General features: G+C 46.9%; 1 protein-coding gene across 3 annotated transcripts in view; it reads left to right on the top strand.

Moving 5' to 3' along the window:
- Positions 1–23,018, top strand: part of Rftn1 (raftlin, lipid raft linker 1) — a 200,699-nt gene that overhangs the window by 170,234 nt on the left and 7,447 nt on the right. For all 3 annotated transcript variants that reach the window (XM_031348247.1, XM_031348248.1, XM_031348249.1), the window contains exons 8-9: positions 19,080–19,183; positions 21,520–21,601. In XM_031348247.1, coding sequence (XP_031204107.1) covers positions 19,080–19,183; positions 21,520–21,601 — 186 coding nt within the window. The remainder of the gene's footprint in view (positions 1–19,079; positions 19,184–21,519; positions 21,602–23,018) is intronic.

Below are 23,018 nucleotides of genomic sequence, written 5' to 3'. Positions count from 1 at the left end.
GAGTGACAATGGCTAAGAACACTGGCTGCTCTTCCAGAGGACCCAGGTTCAATTCCCAGCACCCATATGGTAGTTCATAACCATCTATAATTCTAGTTCCAAGGGATCCGATGAACTTGCTGACCTCCTTGGCTTTGGGCATACATGTGATACACAGACATACATACAAGCAAACCACCATACATATAAAGTTAAATAAAATTTAAAAGTTTAAATGCATACTTTTATAAATTGTTAGAAACAAAGAATAATCTTTGTGTTGCACAAAGGAACATATGAACAGCGCAAAATCAACTCAGCTAGGTGATTTCTTTCCTGCAGAAAGCATGCATTGGAACCCAGGCCAGGCTGGCAAGGTCACTGTGGCCAGAGTACCTCTGTCCTTTATCCCTGATGTCTTATTTCCATTGGTGAGAACTGACTTCACAGTCTGATATGATTGGTTAGTCAGTACAAAGAAGGAGGGGGAAGGTTTGGAAAATAAGAGTCCCCACAGGCCATCTTTGATTTTAAAATGTTAAATGAAAGAATAAATAAATTAATAACCATTTCTCACATAAACAGCCAGTCACAAGTATATTGTCATAGCAACGGAAATGGGACTAGTTTCTTTCTAGCATATGGACAGTTTGAATCACATAGAGAAAGGTAGAACAGATAGTTCTCTGAAGAGACCTGGAGAACATCAGTGTGGTCAAGCATTTACTCACCTTGTCCTTGGAAATTAAATCGACCAATGAAAATTTATTGGTTTGAAATATTATCATTCTGTAGCCAAGATCTCAAACTCACAATAATCCCCCTGCCTCCATCTGCCAAAATACTGGGATCATAGGGACCCAGACCAAGTCAAGAATTTTAGTAAAAACTAGAAGGGAACCTGGAGGTTCAGCATGAGAGGATTTATCTGGCACCTGCAGTGCCCTGGGTACAATTCCCAGAACTACTTAGTTAACAAAATAAAAGGTAAGAGCATCTAGGTGCAGCCCCTGCTGCACACAAGGACATGTCGTAGGGGAGGAGGTCTTTCTCCATGGTCCCATGATGTTCTCCCGTGCCTTGTTCTGTGCCATGTGTTCTTGGGTGCTGGGTTGAGATGTGGTAGACACTCCAATGGTGAGAGGCAGGTGTGGGGTATCTGGCCTGGGCACAGGGCTCTGAAGCATGGGAGTCCTGAGCTCCGCAGCACCGTGCCCTACATGCACCTTGACTGGGTATTAGCAACAACCCCTTATCCTTAGTGCCAAGTGACATACCATTATCTGAACACTAGTTTTATCCATTCATTATCTACAGAATGACATCTTGGGCCTCTAGTTTATGAATAAAACCATTGTAAACATCCAGGTGCAGGTTTCTATGCTGACAGATGCTTTCAGCTCCTTTGTAAAGACGAGGAATGTGGCTGTGGGGTCGTGCGACTATGAGCATATTTGGTTTGTAAGAACTTGCCCAACTGTCTTCTAAAGTGGACGTCCCACTTGCAGTCCCAGAAGCAGCGGTTGAGAGTTGCTCTCATCTCATCTCCTAGCCTGGACTCTAGTGATGGTGTCTTAGAATTCAGCCATCCCAACACGTGTGCGAGCTATCTCACTTTAATTTGCATTTTCCTAACAACATGGTGAACACAATTAAGTGAGCATCTTCCCATAAGATGACTTTACCAGCATGCTCGCCAGTGACACAGCAGAAAAAGGGCATCTTATTACTGCTAAATGTGATCTATGGTCATTTTGATTAAACTCTGAGAATATAAGACACAGTGGCAGAACCCACCCTCCAAGTGCGGTTGTATTTACTCAGCAACCAACGGTGGAGAAGACCCCTGCCTCCCTACGTACAGCCTTGGATCCTCAGGAGTAGGTTAGACTCCCTGAGTTTGTAGAAATCATGTTCTAATGCAGGAGAACACAATAAACAAGTCCAGAGATGCTCAGGGGTCCGCATGCTGGCCTGGTAAGGCAGGAATAGAGAAGGCGGGAAGATTTTCCCCAAGAACATTGGAATTTGATTTTGTTTCCCTTTATTAGCTCTCTCTCTGGTGGGTCACCACTCACATACTGATGGGAACCCAGTAGCATGTCTGCTTTATTAGGGCTCTCTCTGGTAGATTTCTCCCTGAGGAGGGGGCTCAAGAGTGGGAGGGTAGAGGCAAGCAGTGGGAGACAATGAACGCGTGGAGAATCTGACATGTCCTGAAGGCTGGATAGTTCATCTGGAGCTTTGGGTACTTCTGAAACACGCACGTACCAGGAACTGGGTCCTCTGAAAATACACTGGGGGATTAGCAGGATAATTTAGTTGGAAAAGAAGGGAGAGTGGAGTGAAAATGGTGGTAACCATAGCAACACGATGCTGACGGTTGGGTCACCACAAAAGAGAATATTGACGAACCGTGATCGCCTAGCACTGCTGGGGAAAGTGGCACCTTGAGTTTACCAGGGTGAGGAAAATCAGACGCTTTGTGAGCCTCAGCCCTGGAGGGCTGGGCTCATGGACTTAGTTCATTTGCGTTTCTTCCCCTATTAAGACTGTGTACTAATTGTTACCCTGACATGATTTCTGGGTTAGCGTTTTTTGTTTTTGTTTTTGTTTTTGTTTTTTGTTTTTTTTTTTTTGTGAGTGTTGATAAACTCAGTCTGTAAAGGGACATAGCATTAAGTCTTATAATTTTTGTACATAAACCAGCTCTGTCACATTTTCATCAATTAGGTATTTTAGGAAAATCCCCTTTCCACTTCTCTTTCTCTGTTCTGACAGAAAGTAGAACATGAGAAAGGGTTGGTTAGAAATCCTCCAATCAGTCGTCTAAAGAGAAACAAATTGATACATTCTATTTATTCTCAGAAAATGTAACTTCTTTTCTCACCCATCAAAGCCAGTGTGGTATGGAGTCAGCAAGTCCCTGGATGGAGACTGTTTCTTGTTTTATTGTCATCAAGTGAGGCTGCCTCAGGAGAGGAGAGACTTGCCCTCTGCTTTCAGCCGGTGTACGAAGTCAGCTTCTGAGGCCGGTGCTGCGCCTACGCAGCATGTGGTCCCTCTGCATGGCTGGCTGACAGTGTGTAGCAGCTTTGAGCTGTTTAATGTTTGCACTAAGAAATTCAGCATCTGCCCCTACTAATGGGCAGGATCTGCCCGAGCTATCATGCTCTCGACCTCCAAAGTCCAGCCTCATTAGCTCTAGTATGCTGTGAGAGCCTGTGTGCTGAACACTCCTCGCCTGCTATCCATTCTGCCAGCTCTGCACATGAGCAGGCAGCACTGATCACACACAGCTACAGCAGCCTGCTTCCTGCCCCTTCTTCATCCTAAGACCTGTTCCCTTGCCCGACCCTAGAGTATGTGACTTTAGAGAATGCACACACAGCAGCCAGCTAGCCAGGTGCTCTGAATCCAGAGAAACCTTATCTCCTGCGTACAGGTTTGGTTTTGCTGCCAGCTAGGCATGGTTCTGTAGGAGATGCCAGGCAACGGCTGGAGCTGGGATGTTCTTCCTCGCTCTGAGTTTTTATCTCTTCCTCCCAGAGTATGCTGGGGTTGATGTTGGTTTCATGGAGGGCACCATAAATTAGACATCAGGGCTTCAGAGGAAATGCAAGGTCATATGTGCCTGGCATGAAGGATGTGAGGGTTACATATGCCAGCCCTGATGGCGAAAATGAGCAGCCCCAGACCTTCCATCACGAGTACTAGCTGTTTCAATTCTTTCTCTCCAGTCAAACAAGGTGACTTTCACTATGATTTCTTTTTCCTACTAGGGACTTGCTTAGATGTGTGCAGCTCTTGCTACAATAATGATTATACCAGTTAGCACCTGCCGCTTGGTGTAAAGCATCCCGAATCTCAGTGAATTAAAGTGGGGGTATTTAACTTTGCTTTCTGGCCCTTGCTAACTCTGTGGAGACAGTCTGCAGGCTCTGAGACAGGTCCAAGATGGCATCTTGCACCTGTCTGCTGTGTGGCTGGTCTGCTTGTCTATCCTAATCCTACAGGCTAGCCTAGGTTTGTCCTCAGCAAACAGGCAAAGCTCTGGGAGAGGGGGCAGGTGCAGGAGAGCCCTTGGACGCCTAGCTTTGGACACTCGGGGTCATAACTGCCAGGTTCTGTTTGTCAGAATTAGTTCTGGGAGCACCCTGGATTCAAGAGGTGGGAAAATGGATGCTCTCACTGAGTGGGGAGCTGTAAGAGGTCCTGGACAGGGACGTCACAGTGGAGACCATTTTATAAACAATGTACCTCACATAATAAGAACATCTATTATCTGCTATTGTACTGAGCTACTGAAAGGCTGCAGTTGGCCTTCGTTTTCGTGTGGTGGAAACAATCAGGCAGAAATGTGAATTCAGCAGCCCTGGCTACTGAGGAGTCTTGGAACTGGAGAAAATGGAATTTTCTACACATTACATATATTTTCATCTGTCCCTCTTTCCTACATAAAGAAACAAAAACAAAGACAAAACCCCCTTTTTCTTTTGGAAGGTTTTGAGAGCCAAAGTTGTCTAAAACGAGATGACTGTTCTCTGAAGCTCCATTATGTTAGGCTAATTACACATCAGCAAAATGTTTTTCTGGGGCATTGTGCAAAAAACAAAGAGCAAAACAACATCTCCAGCCGGCCAGCCTGTCTGTCCCTCCCTCTGGTTGGCAGGCTCTCCGTCCTGTGTGACGGGATGTCTGGGGGAGAGCAGATAGCAGGGCAGCTCTGTGTGGGCCTCAGAAAGCATGGGGAGGCCAGCTGTGTTCTGTGCTTTCCTGCTTCCCCCATGGTCCATTGGCTTCCAACCCATACGTCTGTTCACCATGGTCTGGGCTCCACAGCTTTGCTTCCAAGTGCCCAGTGTGAGCCAGTTTAACTGACTGGAGATTCATAAAAGAACTGTGGTAGTGGCACAGCCTACCTATGAGATACTAAGGGGCAGACTGGGGTTTTCTGATGGTCCCACTACTTTCCATTGGATAGTAGAGGTGAAATGTCCTCTTTTCACCTTGGCATTCTCCTCCTGCCTTAGATCTGGGCACCCTTATTTATCTAAGAATATGATCCCCATTTGTCCTGTGTACTCCTCTGTTCCCCTGCCTCACCAGGGAGCCCAGTTCTTAGCTTCATCTCTTCCTGCACCGCCCCCCCTTGGCCAAACTCTCAGAAGAAGAGAAAAATAAGCACTCTATTAGCTGTCCACTGCTATGAGCAAAATATCTGACAGAGACGGCTTAAGAGAGGACAGGCTTGCTTTAGCTCGTGTTTTCTGAAGGTTGCAGTCCATCACAACAGGGACGGCACGGTGGTGGGAGCACATGGCAAAGACTCTGCACAGGCACGCACCCGGAAACAAGGGCTTAAGATCACATAGAGACAGTGTAGGAGCAGGGCTGCAGCCTACAATGGTTCACTCCTAGCACCTGCTTCCTTTAGCTAGGCTCATCCTTTCAAAGCTCCGTAGCCTCTCCATTGACCAATGAGGGAATAAACCTTCAAAATAAAAGCATGTAGGAGATATTTCAAGAGACTAAAGCCAGGTGTTAGGCACACAGCAGCACCCCTCCCCCACCCAGAGGATGTAGATAATCAGCTGCTTCCAGCCTCTAGAGACTCCCTCTTTTCTGTGGCTCCTGGACCCTTCCCTGTATCACTCTGGTCTCTGCCCCTGTCCCTGCCTCCTCCTGATGAGGGCCTTTTTTATGATACTGATTCCACCAAATAATTTGGGATAAACTATTAGCTCTGGGATCCTTGATAATGTCTTCCAAATACTATCCCTGTGTAAGGGAGTTTATTCACAAGCTCTGAGGCTTGGAGCATAGACATCAGTAGAGGGACATTATGATGTCTAGCATACAACTCTTCATTTACCCTTCCTGGGTGTTTCTGCAGGGTCCTCACCTTCAGTATGAGAGTAGAGTCCCCCTTTGTGTCCTCATTTCCCTGATATGGCAGCTGAGCCTCCATTTTTCAGCACTGTAGGGATGAAAAGTCCAGCATTGGTGGTACTTGTAGTTACCAGGGCCTTGCTATACAAACAGATCTCCAGTGAATGGTTTGCATTTTTCCCCATTTTGCATTTTTTATACATAGGACGAGTTCCCAGAACTTAGATCTCCGGTCAGAGGGTAAATGGTGGATGTATTTGTAATTCCGAGAGATGCTGTCAAGCTGTTCTCTAAGAGGGTTGACTCAGTTTGCCCTTCCATCAGCAGCGTGTGAGGACGCTTGCTTCCTGACAGCCTGGTAAACAAAATAGGTTGTCACACTTGAAAGCTGGACATGTGAAAAACAATGCCTCAGAGGAGCATGATTTGCATTTACTTTATTACAAGAAGTACTTTTTTTTGGTCTATTTAATGGCTATTTGATTTTTACCCCCTCATTGCCATCTCCTTGACCATTTTAAAATTTATATCGTATTTTCTTGTGAGTTTTAAAAATTCTGCCTATGAAATGTTTTACTCATTTTGTCTTTTGAATTTGCATGTGCTATCTTCTGCCATACAGGTGGTTTTTTATGCAATCAAATGTATTGTTTTTATCTTTTTACTTCTGAGGCCTGTTCTTCAGAGGAGTATCTAGTGAGCCCTGTAAACATTACAATAATAAAACTGTCCTAAATGAGAGCGGTTAGATGTGGGTGTTGCCATTTTCTGAAAAATCCCAGAGAAGTGACAGGAAAGGAATGATTTAGATGAGAAGTAGACCAAGCTGATTCTTACAGTAACAGATCCTATATCACTGAGTTCACCTGCCTGGGAAAACTTATTTGTAGCTCCAGAGTCATTCCCTGCTATGGTGAATGCATAGTCCTTTGCCAATATATATCCAATAGCACAGCGTTTGAACTAGCCAGCGTTCATTGTTCCAGCTGAGGCTGAACAAAGCCCTGTTCTGCCTCATTGTGTGGTGCTCAGAGCAAACAAATGTCTTTTTCATGGTCTGCTTGGGCCACATTTTCATTTTTTACCCCTGTGCTTTTTTTTTTTTTTTTTTAAGTTTCACTATATGGTCCTGGCTAGCCTGTTCTAGATATATAGACCAGGCTGGCCTCAAAGTCGCAGGAATCTACCTACTTCTGCCTCCTGAATGCTGGGATTAAAGTCATGTGCCACTGTGTCAGGCATCCTTGGTGATATCATTATTAAAAACAGCCCCCGAGAATGGGACTGAGGTTCCCAAGCACGAGGTGCTCTGGTGTACTTTACCTAGGAAAAACTGCCGCTGCCTGAGGGTTCACAAAACAGCAAGATACAGCAAACGAAGTGTCTGGAAACAAACACAAACGTGTTGGCCAGGTAACAAAAATGCAGAAACTACTAAGGACCTCACCCTGCATTTCTCTTGGGGAAAAATGGCTCAGCAGTCACTAACTTAGTTCTGTGTATAGAACTTAATGACCAAGAGGAAGTGTAGACAGAGAGACACTTGCAAGAACGCTAAGAGAAGAGAGACTGGTGTGGTGGCTTTCTCCCTTAGCACTAGCACTAGGCTAGCCTGGTCTGAGTTCCAGGACAGCCAGGGCTACATAGTGAGCCCACTTCTCTCTCTCACACACACACAGAAAGGGAAAGGGGAAAGGAGAGAGAGAGAGAGTCAGACAGACAGACACAGAGACAGAGAGAAAATCAGATGGGTGCTTGTAGGAATGTAAATTGTCAAGTGGAAGAAGCTCCAGCCTTAGTGAGAAAACTCTTCGGGACAGAAAGCACAGGGGATGGGAGGAGCCGCCCACTGCAGTGCGGAAAGCCAGGATGTGATTGGTGTAAAGCACAGGGGATGGGAGGAGCCGCCCACTGCAGTGCGGAAAGCCAGGATGTGATTGGTGTAAAGCACAGGGGATGGAAGGAGCCGCCTACTGCAGCGCAGAAAACCAGGACGTGGTTGGTGTAAAGCACAGGGGATGGGAGGAGCCGCCCACTGCAGTGCGGAAAGCCAGGATGTGGTGTAAAGCTCCGCATCATGTGATAAGCTAGGCCTCTGGTAATGGTACTTCAGGGATCATACACAATTAACTAGTGTTCATGAAACACAAGTAGGCCTCTATAGAAAAGAAGGGGAGACTTGGAAGATAGACAAGCTTTGGGGTCTTAAATAGGGGTGGAGAATGTTCAACGCATAAGAAAAAGGCTGAGTGAAGGGGAGAAAGCCTTGTACAATAAATATAGTTTATGAAGGTAGGAGAAGCAAGGTAATTAGCTTAAAACAATGACTTTGACTAGCAGTCGGCCCAGGAAGACAGAATGGGGAGGACCTCCAATAACGGCGCTGTAAAGAGACCACTTTACAGAACGGAAGGACAAGAACCCACAGAGTGTATGCCTCCCAGGTGTGCAGTCTTGACTAAAAAGGTTCACGCTAAAGCAAAAGGTTGTGATGTTTAAAGATCCTAAAGTTTTCCAACACAATACAACAGGTTACACTTGGAAGAAAATAATTTTTGGTAGAACATACTTTGTTGTAAGAAATCAAGTGTTCTGGTTCTATTTCCAGTACACGGTGTGCTGAGAGTTCATCTAACAGTTACAGATGAGGAGGAGACACGAGGAGACCCGAGCCCCCTCTCCGTCCCACTGGTGGCTGGTGCCTGCTTCTGTCTGAAGTCTGAGAGTTGGGAGTTACAGGCAGTCTGCTAGGTGGCTGAGCACAAAAGGGGGGCTGTCTCATGCCCCAAGTTATTCATTAGGTAAGCCCTTGCATCTTAAACGTATAGAACCCAGGACTTAGGAAGGGAGCTCTGGTGGACTGTGAATTTAGGAAGGAGACTGTGCAAGAGTCAGAATCACTAACGTCTGGCCTATGGGGAAAAAGGCAGGGATTTCTCCAGGTCCAGACCTTTAAAAACAACTGCCTTGCACCAAACTAGCTAGCCAGGCATTATTTTGCCTTTCTCTATGACAGTGTCCCTTTCTGTAGAATGTTATATTAAAAACTGCTTCATTTTCACTAGTCCCTTTTATTACCAAGCAAAGATTATATGACCCATATGTGTGTGTATCACAATATCTAATATCTAGAAATAATACTTGTAAAATTTTACATAGAAAATAGATGTCGGTCCAGGCTTCTGTTTCAAAACTGTCAATTAAAAATAAAGGCACATGTAGGGATTCAAATGATTTCCAGGGCACTGCTTGCTAGGGAGGCTTCCTCGGAGATGATGTCCCTGCAAAGTGGGAAGGAAACTAGAAACAAAACCTACAAATCATCCGATCCCAGAATCAAGAAGACACAGGCATGGAAAGCAGCCAGACCAGATCAGATCAGGGTTTAGAGAGCTCCAGAAATGGTGTCTTCCACTGAAGGACATGATGGATGGTGGCATAAAATAGACTGTAATGTGTAGACTACATTAATTATGAGTTCCTGTAACCATTAGGGAGATGGAGTGGTGATGGTTAAATGTCAGGAGAATAAAGGATGGCATAAGAAAGACGGCATGCCCCAGTGTAACGCAGACTGAACGTTGGGCTCACACCCTGTGCCCTAAGCCAGCTTTGGCCACACATCCTCACATAGCCAATTAAATAGTCGAAAGCAGGGGCAAGAGAGAAGTGGGGAGGAAGATTGGTTCAGTGTGAGCATATTGGGAAGATAGTCAGAGTGATCCAGTGAACCCCCCCACAAGTCCTCTTTATGGTCTCGAAAGAAGATTAAAGTTAAGTGAAGGGCCAAGAAGTAAGCATTCCTGCCCGCCACTGACTGCTCATTGTGCTTCCACCTCAAAGAGAGTGAGGGATAGTTTATTCTAGAGCCAAGTTTGAAGGACCATCCAGGAAACATGGGGGTTGGTTACCACAGGTCCAGTGTTCCCATGTGGAAGCAGTCTCACGAAGTTTTACAGTCGCAGAATAAGTCAATTTAAAGACATGGAAACACGAAAGTGGCAGTTACAGCAGGATGGGGGAAGCTCTCCTGAAGACTTCAGAGGCTACCTGATGACATCCTTAGCATTTGGGTGGATGGGGATTAGTGCTCTGTTCTGTTCATAGATTCCAAAAGGGTTTTATCTGATAGTCGCTGGATGTTAGTTCTGGCTTAGTGGTGGGCAAGGAATGGCTAGCTGTTCAGGGACAAAACTAGCCCAAGGCAAAGTACTTAGCTTCTGGATCTGCAGCACTCAGAGCTCTCTCCATATTACTGCAGTTCTGATCAGTCAAGCAGTGTGTAAGGTGGCCTGACAAGGCGATAGTGCTATGTGAACTCTGAGAGACAAGCTCTCTTATGTCGAGGGCCTTTCTTCAGGGTCCATTGTTTCAGTAGTCTGATAGATTTGAAAGGAATAAGTCAGTGGAAGAAAATGAAGTAACAGACTGAGTTCCACTTTGGAATGGTGAGAGCAGACTTTTATTGCTCTGGGAGGTTGGTTCCCTCAGACCCTGTGGCTGAGCATCAAAGGATACAGGAGCACTCAGCTGTGCAGGGTACATAGCTTTTGTAGTGGAAACCAGGGAGCAGGGAAGGGCTTAGAAACTACAGAGAGGTGGTAAGTAGATGCCCCTCCTCGGTGCTTCCTGGCTCCGGGCTGTGTGATGGGATTGGTTAATTTCCAGAATTCCATGGGCAGAAGGTTTCTTGAAGTCCTGGGCCTGTTTTATAGCCCTGGTTTTGGGGCAAGAAGATCTCCTTTATTCCAGACCCTTTACATATGAGGGATATAGGAGGGCATTGTTTCCTTTCTGGCTACTTTCTGCTGGCAGAGGGGTCACTATTTGGAAATTTTGGGGTGTGGTGCAACTCTAAGAGAAGTATTGTTTGTGCTTCAACCTGTGTAGTGGACCTAGAGATCAAGGAGGAACACCTGTAAAATGTTTAAAAGACGAGACGGAAAGACGTAAATAGGATAATAAGGAAGGAAGGAGAGAGGGGGCGGAGCCAGGATGGGAGAGAAACAAGAGCTCATCCAGAGGAGGAGGAGGAAGAGGAGGAGGAGAAGGAGGAGACAAAGAAGGAGGAGGAGGAGGGAGAGAAGGAGGAGGGAGAGAAAGAGGAGGAGGGGAGGAGGAAGAGAAGGAGGAGGGAGAGAAAGAGGAGGAGGAAGAGAAGGAGGAGGGAGAGAAAGAGGAGGGAGAGAAGGAGGAGGAAGAGAAAGAGGAGGAGGAAGAGAAGGAGGAGGAGGAAGAGGAGGAGGGAGAGAAAGAGGAGGAGAGGAGAAGGAGGAAAAGGAGGAGGAAGGAGAGAAGAAGGAGGAACAGGAAGAAGAGGGAAAGGAGGAGGAGGAAGAGGAAAAGGAGAAGGAAGAGGAGAAGGAGGAGGAGGAGGAAGAGGAGAAGGAGGACTGTTGAATTCTCCTTCTAGCCACTAAATCTCATCTAAATTTATGTAAGCCCCGTTGCTCCTGGAGCAGGCACCACCCCTCCACTGGCAACAGTCATGAAGTCCCGCCCTCTTCAGTTTTGGAGTACCATGGCAGCCAAAGAATCAAGTTGGTCCTGAAGGGCGTTCAGCTGATATGAAATTTCTTTAAGGCTTTCTAAATGCTGGTCTGGCAGAGAGGTTAACAGATACAAAGAAACCATCATTGTTTTAGTTCTGAGTCCCAAGTAGGAAGGAGAGGCAAGAGTTGGATGGCACATTAGCTAGGCAGAGGGCATTGGTGCCAGTGAAGATCCAGAAAGGGGAGGGGCAATTTAGGAGCCCATGGTGGCAGCAGAGTTAGATTTGAATAGGGAAGGACTGTTAGGTATTTGCATAGAGCTTATTGAGAAGCAGAAGAGACTCAAACATGGGCAGTTGGAAGGAGCTGAGAGGTGCTACAGAGTGGTTAAAAGGCCCTATCAACTATTGCAAGGGTCCCCCAGTATCTTTACAGGCCAAGTGAGAGCCATAAGGCATGGCCAGTGGCTTAGGGTTTCCATTGCTGTGAAGAGGCACCATGATCAAGCCAACTCTTATAATGGACAACATTTAATTCAGGCTAGCTTACAGGTTCAGGGGTTTCAGTTGTTGCTGTCATGGTGGGAAGTATGACAGCCTGCAGAAAGACAGGGTGCTGGAGGAGCCAAGAGTTCTGCATCTTGATCTGAAGGCAGCAGGAAGAGACTGAGACACACTTTTCCCACAAAGGCTGCACCTAATAGTGCCACTTGTATGGTACTATGGGGCCAATTTCATCCAAACTACCACAGCTATCCACATAGGGAGTAGCGTCCAGAATACTTGGTCAGCAATTTAAGAGAAGACACACACAGGAGAGAGAAAGCCCCTGCATGAAACAGAAACTCTGGGAGCCTAGAAAATCCAGTGTCTCTGTCTCTGTCTCTGCCCCTCCCTCCCTCCCCCCTTCTTTCTGTTTTAGTCTTTGAAGGGTCTTCCCTCCGCCCCGACAATTTAGGGTTGGTTCAGTCTGAACAAGGATAGGCTGTCTGGTTGGCCCACAGCTGTGGCATCCTGATTGGCCTTGACCTCATCATGCCCGTCTGTCAGCAGGGGCCCTCCTTGCTGGAGAAGAGCCTGCCAGGCCTTTCTTCTAGGCTGTGAGGCTTGTCTCAGGTGAGGAAGAAGCCTTCATGCATGCATGTTCTCCATCTTTAGTCTGTCTCACCCTCTCCGTCTGTCTGCCGGTCAGAGAATCCGTCTAGCTCCCCATATCCCATCGCAGAGAACACCCTAATGCTGTTAGGGATTTGGGGGAGTAGAGTGCTCTAAGGGACGCAGTTAAAATGCCTCAGAGGAGGGTCAGTCTGAGGCCTAAGGGACAGTTATAACAGAATGTAAGACAGCTTTTGGTCATGCATCCTTGAAGTGTGCTATGCTTGTGGGATAGCATCTGCAACACCCACAAAGTGAGAGTGAGACCTACCATTAAGATTGTTACAGTTCTTACTGAGAGCATTCCTAAGAAAACAATTGAGAATTTTTTTCCCTCAGTACAGGAAGTAAACGCCTTGGTCACTGTAAATGTGAAAGTGTTAGCCCCTTTTGTTAATAGGCCTGTGATGGACATAGGTGGCCAGGAAAAACTCCTAAGGCTTCCTTAGAAGCTAGTAAATAGATCATAGAAAAACTGTCAACGTTAAACAAAACACCCCAAATAAAAAGATCACACCTTGTAGGCCTGGTGTTACCCCCTTAGCCCAGTATAAGAAGGGGTGCGGTGATTCTCCTAGGACTCAGTAGGACTGGGACATCTTATGGATACCTCCATTTTGGGGCATGCCACATGATTACATTAACCAAGGAGGTGATGAAGTCACATAGTGTTTGCTCTTTCCAGGATATCTTTAACAATGTGGTAGCAGAACACATGATTGCTTTTTTGCTCATGGTGAGCATGAGGATGGTTAAAGTGAGCCCATTCCCCATCGGGCATGGGTGCCCATGGGATCCCCACATCTAATAGAGTAAATATGAACAGTCACGTCTACCCTAGGATAAGGGTCTGGTGTCCTCTGCTGCTTCACTTTAGGAAAGAGTCACCTGCACTCAGCACCCTAGACGCCATCATCTTATAAGCAGCTACATCTGGTCTCACTTGGCTTAGAAGATAGTGGTATGTAATACCATCTTAATAAAAGAAAAAAAGCTGAATCTAAGCCACATACACAGGACAGTGTGCTCAATTAACATTACCTATGTACATACTGTTAAACTAGGATCCTTTATAAATTTCCAGATAAACCTTACAGGAAACACAAGTCAATCTTTATACTGTACATGAAGTCGTTGATCAGTTGATGCTTTGAGCTTTGAGTGAGTATATGTAGCAGCAGATACAGAGTAAATCATTTACCCCTAGAAATCAACCAAGGAGGCCCTGTCAGGAACTCTTAAGTTGGAATTACTGCTTGGGAAACTTCTAGACAGAGAGGCCTCTACATGGATAAGCATCCTATTAGCTGACTTTTCTATATCATCTCTGTGTTATGAGATATCTGTCGGTAGCCTATATTGAACGTAGCTTGCCCATTAGCTGCCCTTAAGATTACAATACCTTTGTTCTGTCCTTGTTACAGAATTAGGAAGTCAGTCTGGCCTGAGACAGGGTTTGGAGGACATTGCAAGACAAACATGCTTAAATCAGAAATGGGAGGGCCAAACCCCATCTCCTGACAGCTGCCTGGTAAACTTCAACAGCACAGGGCAGTTTGCCAAAGTCATTGGTACTTAGATCTCTATAGGTCGGCCTTTTGTCCCTGGGGTACAGAGAGGGCAAGTTTCAGAGAGATGAAGAGGGTGTGGTCAGGAGGTTCCGGAGACAAAGGGAAAGAGAAGGTATGTAGAGAGGCAGAGCAGAGCAGAAGAAAGGCTTGATAGGGAGGGGGCCCATGAAGCAGGTCAAAACCAGAGAGAGCTGTGGGGATCAAGTTTAGAAGTTCGAGCTAATAAAGCCAGATACACAGAAATGGAGAAGCAAAGGAAGGACCAGAATAGAGATGAAAGGGCTGTTGTTAGAAACCATGGGTGAGGTCTCTGGGTCATACTGAGTGTCTTAGTCAGGGTTTCTATTCCTGCACAAAATATTGTGACCAAGAAGTGAGTTGGGAGGAAAGGGTTTATTCAGCTTATACTTCCACATGGCTGTTCATCACCAAAGGAAGTCAGGACTGGAACTTAAGCAGGTCAGGAAGCAGGAGCTGATGCAGAGGCCATGGAGGGATGCTACTTACTGCCTCGCTTCATCGGCTTTGCTCAGCTTGCTTACTTAGAGAACCTAGGACCACCAGCCATGGGATGGCACCACCCACAAGGGGCTCCCCCTCCCTTGATCACTAATAGAGAAAATGCCTTATAGCTGGATCTCATGGAGGCATTTCCTCAAGGGAGGCTCCTTTCTCTATGATAATTCTAGCTTGTGTCAAGTTGACACACAAACCCAGCCCGTACAGTGTGAGCTTGGAAGGTATAGTGATCCCTAGAAAGCTAAAGAAAGATGAGTATGGGAGATGGAAATGGAGAAAGATGACTGGCCAAGAAAGGGTCTGTCTGTGTGGACACACTGAGAAGCTCTTTCTGGTTTTCAGCACTAAATGTAAGAAAGGCATCAGAGCAGAGAGTGAAGACTAGACATCTGACATCAGAACAGCAAGGGAGGTTTATTGGCCAGTGAGTTTGATGCCCCAAACCCTGTGGCTCATGTTCTATACCTGAGGGTAGAGGAGACCACTCCCTCAGGCTCCCTGCAGACTCCCTGCAGGCTCCGAGAATCCGTTTTGTAATAGTTGAGAATAAGGAGGGTAGGGGGCCTGGTATCAGACCTTTAACTGCTTTTGAAAACTGCTGGGACAGAGGTAAGTCAGTTGCCTGTTCTTGCTTCCTCAGGGCTCCAGGCTGTGGGATGGGGATTGTCTGATTTCCCGGTGGGGGATGGGAGGGTGGGGTAGGGGGAGTGGGCTTCTTAAAGCCCTGGATATGTTCTTATGGTCCTGTTTTTAGGGTGGGGATTTCCTTATGATTGAGAAATAAATTAGTCTCTTTAGAATATTTTTACTTCTGCCAGGCTCATTACAAGACCTGCACTGAGCAGTTTTCATAAAGCTGTAATAAAGAGAAGTCTGACTTTTGATTTAATTAATAGAAATTACAGACAAAAAAGGAAGAAGAGCACATTGATGTTGGGTTATAGACTTTCTTACTGGACCGGTCTGTGGTCTCCTACCATTTCCCTATAGAGAGGGTCAAATGTATTTCTTCGTGAGCTGTCCATGCTGTTGTAACAATTGGTGGGGGGTAGGGTAAGGTTATGCTGGATGCGATTCCCTAACACCAGAGAAACTAATGGGGATCAGAGTGGAAAGGGCCATTAATACAAATGAATTTCTTTTATACAAGTTGGAGAAAAGAAAAAAAAAAACACAGGACATGTTCCACTTCTATTTTTTTTTTCTTTTAACACTCCAGGTGTGACAGGAGATTAGGTATCCAACAGGGGAGAGAAGAGAGTTAATTAAAGTTTTTTGTTCTGACTTACAGAAAGAGACATCTTTTCATTTCCTAAGCAGGATAAGCAGGGTGGCTTTCGAGAGCCGTTGGTGCTTTCTTCTTCTTCCTAGGAGTGTCACTGAAAAGCAGATCAAAGCTGCCCTCCTTCCTGATCCGTTTCCAGCCACCTTCTCAGCTAATGGAGTTAAAAGTGTCTTCTACTGATGGGGCGGGGCTCATCTGACTCTAGAAAGGCCATCTCACTGTATTAGCGATATGCAAAGTGACCTCGATAAATGCTTAAGGAAAACCATATTTTACATGAATTAAACAGAAACCAGCCCTAAAGGCCCAGGCGGGAGGGAACAGCGGCAGGTGCACCTCCCCCTCCTGCCTGTATTTTATTCATCAACCGTGATTGACAGCTCAGAGATTAGCACTCAGGCTTGAATGTCCCCAGCTCTGTAGATTTACTGTGTGTCCCCTGTTCCTTTTGGTCCTTGTGATTCAGAGCCCCATCGCTGACATTTCCTACCCTTGCAGGGGCAAAGGGAGGGCATGTTTGGGAGAATTCCTGCTGTTTTTCTCTTCAAGATAGTGACAAAGTGAAATAAGACAGAGTGAAATAGAAGTGGCCCTGGTGAGGCCTGTCGGAGCCGCAGGTCACAGGCAGCAGGGGTTGGTCATTGTCTTGCAGTTCTGGGCTCCTGCAGAGAAAAACCTGGCCTGGCTACAGCCACCAATGAAAAGACTGCATTTGCCACTCAGGGCTTTGTGAAGGCGCCAAAGCTTGACGTGGTTGCTATAGCTACTGTCTGATTGTGGTAGGCTTGTCACAGTGCCTGATAAAGTGGGAAGGTTATCCCTGATAGGCCCAAGTAATCAGAACCTTGCAAAGCTTGAGTATGTGGATTTAAATTGTTTTTCCCCCCTCTCGTCTTTTAAGCTGGAAGTGTGAGGGTAAGGTTAGGAAATCTTTAGCTACAGAAGCCACAGGACTTCCTTTCAACTATAGCGGAAGCTTGTACTACTCTGGAAGGAAGGTGTCCTTACGTCTTGAGGGACAACAGAAATGAGGGTCAGGCTGGCTACCTGCTAAGCCATGGCTGGCATGATTGTGGCTTTGAGCGAGGCTGCAAAGACCTTCTTGTGACCCGTCCTGTAAATTGATTCGGTTTTTTCTTTGTGGTCCCTTGTCTCTTGGCCTGCCTTCTCTGATTTCCATTCTCTCCTGGCCTTTCCCCCGCCTTTCCCCACTAGTGCGCATTTCTCACAGACACTCAGACGGCTGTCTTTCTTTTCCTTTGGGTGATAAGAAAGGTTCAATTGAAAATGACAGCTCACAGATTTTTAGCTCCAAAATTATTGACACCTTTTTTTCTTCAGAGTTTATCCAGGTGGCAGTCTCCTGCTCAGTGGCACAGAGATTGCAATAGTGGCTCTCTATGGATTCTGGCGTGCTTCCGGAAGTCCTAGGCCAATGGGACTTGTCTTTGAACCTACATTTCCCCTAAATTCCCACATGAGGTTTGTGCCACAGTTGCCTGACCAAGGTGTAAAAGTCACGACTTAGGCCTGACCTTCACAGTTGAGAAAACCACAGATAGATTTGTTACCCAGAATTCAGGATGACATTAGTGCCCAGTCCTAGAAACTTTCAAAGCCATTTGAAAAAGTACGTTATTTCCTCTGCCTCTCTCCCAGCTCCCAGGTTCAAAGCATCCGGACCCACTAGCATGACTCCCTAGTCTACCTCCGGGAGATGGAGAGTCCAGGTGGCCTCCTCAGACCCTACTCTAAGAAAAGTCAGTGTCTCCAAGTGAAGCCTGCCCTGCCACCACGTACTGGCTAGGAAGCCTGCTTTGACTAGGGCCAAGGTTCCTTGCTTTCTTGCAGACACTCAGTTACTTCAGCTCAGCTCACCAGAAGCCCAGTGTATACTTTGCATAGATGCAGTTCACCTTCTGTGCACAGCTCCCAGATAACAAGGGAAATGAATCTATATGGCAAAACCGAAGCCTTCATCTTTAAAAGACAAGAAATAGTTTATCCTGGGGCCATTTTGAGTGACTGTGGCCTTGCAATACAGATTTAGGTTACCCCAAACTCCAGGTCCCAGCATACAGGTAGTTCCATGACGTTTTATAGTTTTACAGAGCAAAGAAAGTCATAAATCAAGGCAAGTTTAAAATACATTAGTGGGTACATCAGAGAGGTGGTACAGCAAACAGGGGAGCTTTTCTATAGGCCCAAGATGCTATCTGATGACATCCTTAGCTTTTGGGTTAGTGGAAGCTAGTGGGCTGCTAAGTTAATAGATGGCAATAGATTTCTGTTTCTTAGTCACAAGATGTCAGTTCGGATAAATAGGTGGGCAAGCAGTGGCTGTTCCCAAGGACTAGAACTAGCCTAAGGTAAGGTGGCGAGCCCCTAGAGGACAGCATTCTCATCTCTCTACAGAACTGAAATTCTAAGCTGTGTTCTGCAGACACAGTTTCTTTCAGGGGTTTTTGTTCATGGTACCAAGGTTGAAGGAACCTGGATAGAGACCTATCATTTTCCTAAGCCAGTTAATAGAGATGGAGAGTCCAGTGTATACCAAGAGCAGGGTCCTCATTTTCATTGGTGAGGGGCCTAGAGTTAGAAGCAAGGCCTATGCAGTTAGGATGTCCCTGTAATGATTCCTACTGCCTTGGCCTTACCTTAAGTGAATCTCCCTATGCCAGAGGGGCTGTACTTCTAAATTGAAAAACAAGTATTTGTCCTCAGGCCCGAATTAGAAATAAAACACAAGCAGCATGCATTTACTCCTGAGCGGCAGGGCTTAGAACCCAGTAAGGCTCTGTGTGTAGCTTCGGTCCCAGGATGCAAATGGCTTGATCATTTGTCAAATGTAATTTAACTCCCCGGGACACTAGAGCATCTCTGCTCGGGTGAGCTGGGAATGGGTCTTGGAGGAAGGTAATTGTGTCTCTTCAGTGAAACTCACAGGAGACTGTCCAGATAAGAATAAAGCAAAATTAATGAATCCATCTGTGAGCTTTCACTTCTTACCGACTGCACAGACCATGTTGGCCTAGGAAGAGACTGACCCCAAATCCTCAAGGCTGCAGCTCATGTTCTCAGGGACTCAGACTTTGCTTTGCTTGGTTGAATCAATGGGAGGATCGACTCCAGTGGTGAGGAGGTGACCATAGGTGATAGCAGTGCTCACGGTGGCCTTTCTCCACAGGGTACAGAGGTGCAGACCGACTACATGCCCCTGCTGAACTCTCTGGCAGCCTACGGATGGCAGCTCACCTGTGTGCTGCCAACACCCATACTCAAGACTACCAGGTAACAAACTTGGCAACCTTTATGACTACTGTCATGGTTCGTGATAGGTGGAAAATCTCTTTAGTCCTGCAGGAGGCCCACCGGCTGGCACTGCACTTTTCTGGCTGGGGCTTTCAGGCCCAGGACTCCACTCACACCCCTATCTCCCCCTTCTCACATGGAAGAGCCTTGGTCAGTGAGTCGGGGTTGCCTTGCTGAGATTAGCTACCTGGTCTGGCAGGACAGTGCACCAACAGATGTAAAGTAGGTCAATGTCTACTCTGTGTTCTGGGCTTGGTGGTACTGTGTATATAGAGACTTACTTTAGAAAGGGAGGGAGGGAAGTTTGGAGGGAGTCAGAAAGAAAGGAAGAGGGGAATGGAGAGAAAGAGTAGGGAGGGAGGGAAGGAGAGAGAAAGAGAGAGAGAGAGAGAGAGAGAGAGAGACAGACAGACAGACAGACAGAGCCACTAAGACTAAGACCTATGAGGTAGATTTTTGTTTGTTTTTTCCTTTGAGAACAGGATCTTAGCCTATCCCAGACTAGCCTTGAGTCTATACTCCTCCAGCCTTAGTTTTATGAATGGTAAGCATATTCCACCATACCTTGCTGAGTCATTAATGTTATTATTTCAAATCCACTTTTCAGCCAAGGAAAGTGTGTCCTGGGATAGTAAGGGACTTGGCGGAGATCATGATGCTGACCAGTGAGTGGTTCCATGGGGCAGAGGCTCAGGCCTTGCTTGTGGTGCTCCTCTCAAGTTCAAGTTCATGGATGCTTGCCCATTGTCCCTTGAGCCCTGTTATACAAACGCTAAAAGACCTCCCATTTATATTTTGAGTCCTCCGGACTTTTCTTGGGGTTGTAATCATAGCTTCAATTCCCATTTCATGGGTGAAAAGTGAGGCTCAGAAAGACCTGTCATAGACCTGAAGCCCAATTGCAGGAAGTAGCCAAACAGGACCTCAGGAGGCAGAGTTGGGCTCCTACCCTGCAGCTGGCTGCCTCTCTGTTGACCTATGGTGATAGCCCTCTCTCATCTCCCTACCCTGTGGCCCTGAGGGTTCTGCCTTTAATGAACTCACTGCACAGTTCACACTGCAGGCAATGGCAGGGGTCTGGGCTCATAGACAGTGAGGTAATAGCTGTGCTAGCCCATGGCCTCCCTAGACCCTTCTTCTGGCTCCTCTGGTCTTCTCAGTCCTCAGCATGGTTCCCTGCCTGTCTATGGCAACATTTTGTTTGGCCACTGGGAACCACTGTGTGCTTTTTGAAGACCAAGACTTCTCCAGGCTGAGGCTGCTAGCGGAGCAGAAAACACCTGGAAGTCTGCCATTTGCTACCTATCTCATCCTGGCTAAGTCCCGCAACCTGAGTATTCCCTAGTTACTTTCCAGAGGACACAACCATGATGGGAATGAGTTTTGGGCAGGAAGACCCAGTGCTCTGAGGGGTGTGAACCTCAGGGGTGCACAGAGCTGTCTCAGAGATGCACACTTATTCCAGCTCCCTCATCTTAACATTGGTGAATGGACTAAGCTCCTGGGAATGTGCGAGTCTATCTGAATCCTCCCTCCCAGCGTGAAGTCTGGGCTGAGTGTTTACTTCTGCTTTGTCAGAGAAGTTGCAGGCTGCTCGAAGTAGGGTGGAGACCCAGGCTCTGGCAAAGATACAGTGCAAGCATTAGATCTTCCTTCCTTCATCTCTGCGCTCAAGGCAGTCGGAGACATTTACAAAAGAGTTAAGGTGAACAGAAGTGCGTAAGTGGAGAGAGCCGCCCGCCCCATCACCTTTACTATTTCTGTCCAAGGCACAGCATGGGGCCCTGCCTCCTGTGACACACAGCCCTTGAGCTGTCTATCCCTCTTCTCATAGGTGTGAGTCAGTTAATTACCATGTCCATCTTGCTGCTAGCTTGACATTACCATGTCTGTAGGAGTGACATAGTAGCCTACATATACATCAGTTCTCCCTGTACCACCTTCACATCACACTGGAAGGCTAAACTCACAGTCTTTATTCTCCTGCGCAGCATACCATAACTACCAAAGACAGAATTGGAAGACAACTCGGTTCTTTTGGGGACTCGCTAATCTGCTACTGTATCCTCACTTAACCAAGGCACCAGCTGCCACTGCCTATCATGCACAGGAGTTTTTAACCAGTGCTACAGCCAGGCAGAATTGGTTGGCATCTAAGATAGCCCTTGGCTTAAGAGTGGGAACTCTGACTTACAGTTTTCTGTCAGACACCAGCCTTCGTTTACTTACAGGAAGTCAGGATTACACCCATGGAGAGAGGATGTGTGCGTGTTGGGGGTTGGGGGAGATGCTCACCTTCAGCTCCTGTGTTGTAGGGAAGGGCACGTGTCCACCAAGCAGATTGTGTTTCTTCAGAGACCATGTCTACCTCAGAAAACCAAGAAGAGGGAATCTAAGGTAAGAGACAAGAGACCTCTTTACTCTCCCTCCATGGGCCTTTGTCAGTGCATCTTGGCTTCAGTGGGGTCTGTGCCAGCTGAGCCTCTCCCATTTCCAAATGCTCTTGATGCTCAGTGAAGACCTGGGTCTCCATCGAGTCATAGCAGGGATGCTGGATGGGCTGTTGAGGAGCTGGAAACTGCTCCTCAGCCTCCTTGCTGGCCTGGCTACTGAGCAGATGGCAGCAGCATGTGCTAGAGAATCCCACAAGGCTAAAATCAGGACACAGAGTCAGCTGCAGTTTGACAGAGGCCTAGGAAGGGCTGAACTCATGGTCAGATGTCCTTTCTGATCTCACCCAAGCTGGCTGGAGCTCTGGCCTGGCTATTAGATCCCTCAGGACATTGGAATTTGCTGATCCTGGCCTGGTTTATCAGTGTAAGTTTGTAATCCTGCACTCAGGAATTACAGACAGGAAACTGTTGAGGCCAGCCTCTGCTGTGTAGGGGGCCTAGCCTTATAGCATAAACCAGAAGTTTGCTAATCTTAGCAGAGGAACTCCCAGTTTCTTCTGGCTGGAACCTGAGCCAAAGGTCTTTGACTGGCAGTCAGTGATGGAGACAGAGGCCAGCATAGCCTGTGGCAGTTCATCCCCAGGGAGGCCCGTACTGGAGGGTAGCCAGGTTTCTTTCCTCCTTGGTGGACTTCTCTTGTCTAACCTGGGCACAGCATCACAGAGGGACCCTGGCTCTTCCCAGTTTTTTCTCTGTATCCTGAAAACTGAGCCCAGCATCTGCTTCTGATGGATGATTCAGATGCTCCGCCCACCCTCTTTGAGGTCGGGGCTTCTCCTGTGTGTTCCAGTTTGAATCTGCAATGTCCCCCAAAGGTTCATGTGCTTATGGCTTGGTCTCTGCCTGATGGCACCTTCATGAGGTATATAGTTACGCATTTATGTGATGGGGCAGAGTGGAGAAGAGGCTAGGCCATGGGGGATGGGAAGCTAGGCCATGGGGGAGGGGGTGTGCTCTTGAAGGGGACATTGGAACTGGTGCTGTTTCTCTTGGTTTCTGGGTCACTATAGGTGAACACTCTTTACCACCCACTCCTTACCATCATGTGCTGTCTCACCACAAGCCCAAAGTCAATGGGATCAATGGACTACAGACCAAACCCTCTGAGACAAACTAGACCTTCCCTTTTCTCTTCCTTGACTTGCCTTTAATATTGATTTTTATTTTATGTGTATGTGGAAATGCCTGCATGCTATCACCTGTATGCCTGTGGAGACCAGAAAAGGGCGTTAGAGCCTTTGAATCAGTTGCAGGTGTTTGTGAGCTGCTTGGCATGGGTGCTGGACTTAAATCTGTGTCCTCTGAAGAGTACCAAGTGCTGAGCCATCTCTCTCTCCCTCCCTCCCTCCCTCACTCCCTCC

This window comes from Mastomys coucha, unplaced genomic scaffold (genome assembly GCF_008632895.1).
Source record: "Mastomys coucha isolate ucsf_1 unplaced genomic scaffold, UCSF_Mcou_1 pScaffold3, whole genome shotgun sequence".
Lineage (NCBI taxonomy): Eukaryota > Metazoa > Chordata > Mammalia > Rodentia > Muridae > Mastomys > Mastomys coucha.
The sequence above is the reverse complement of the archived record's forward strand: the minus strand, read 5'-3'. Positions and strand labels throughout refer to the sequence as shown.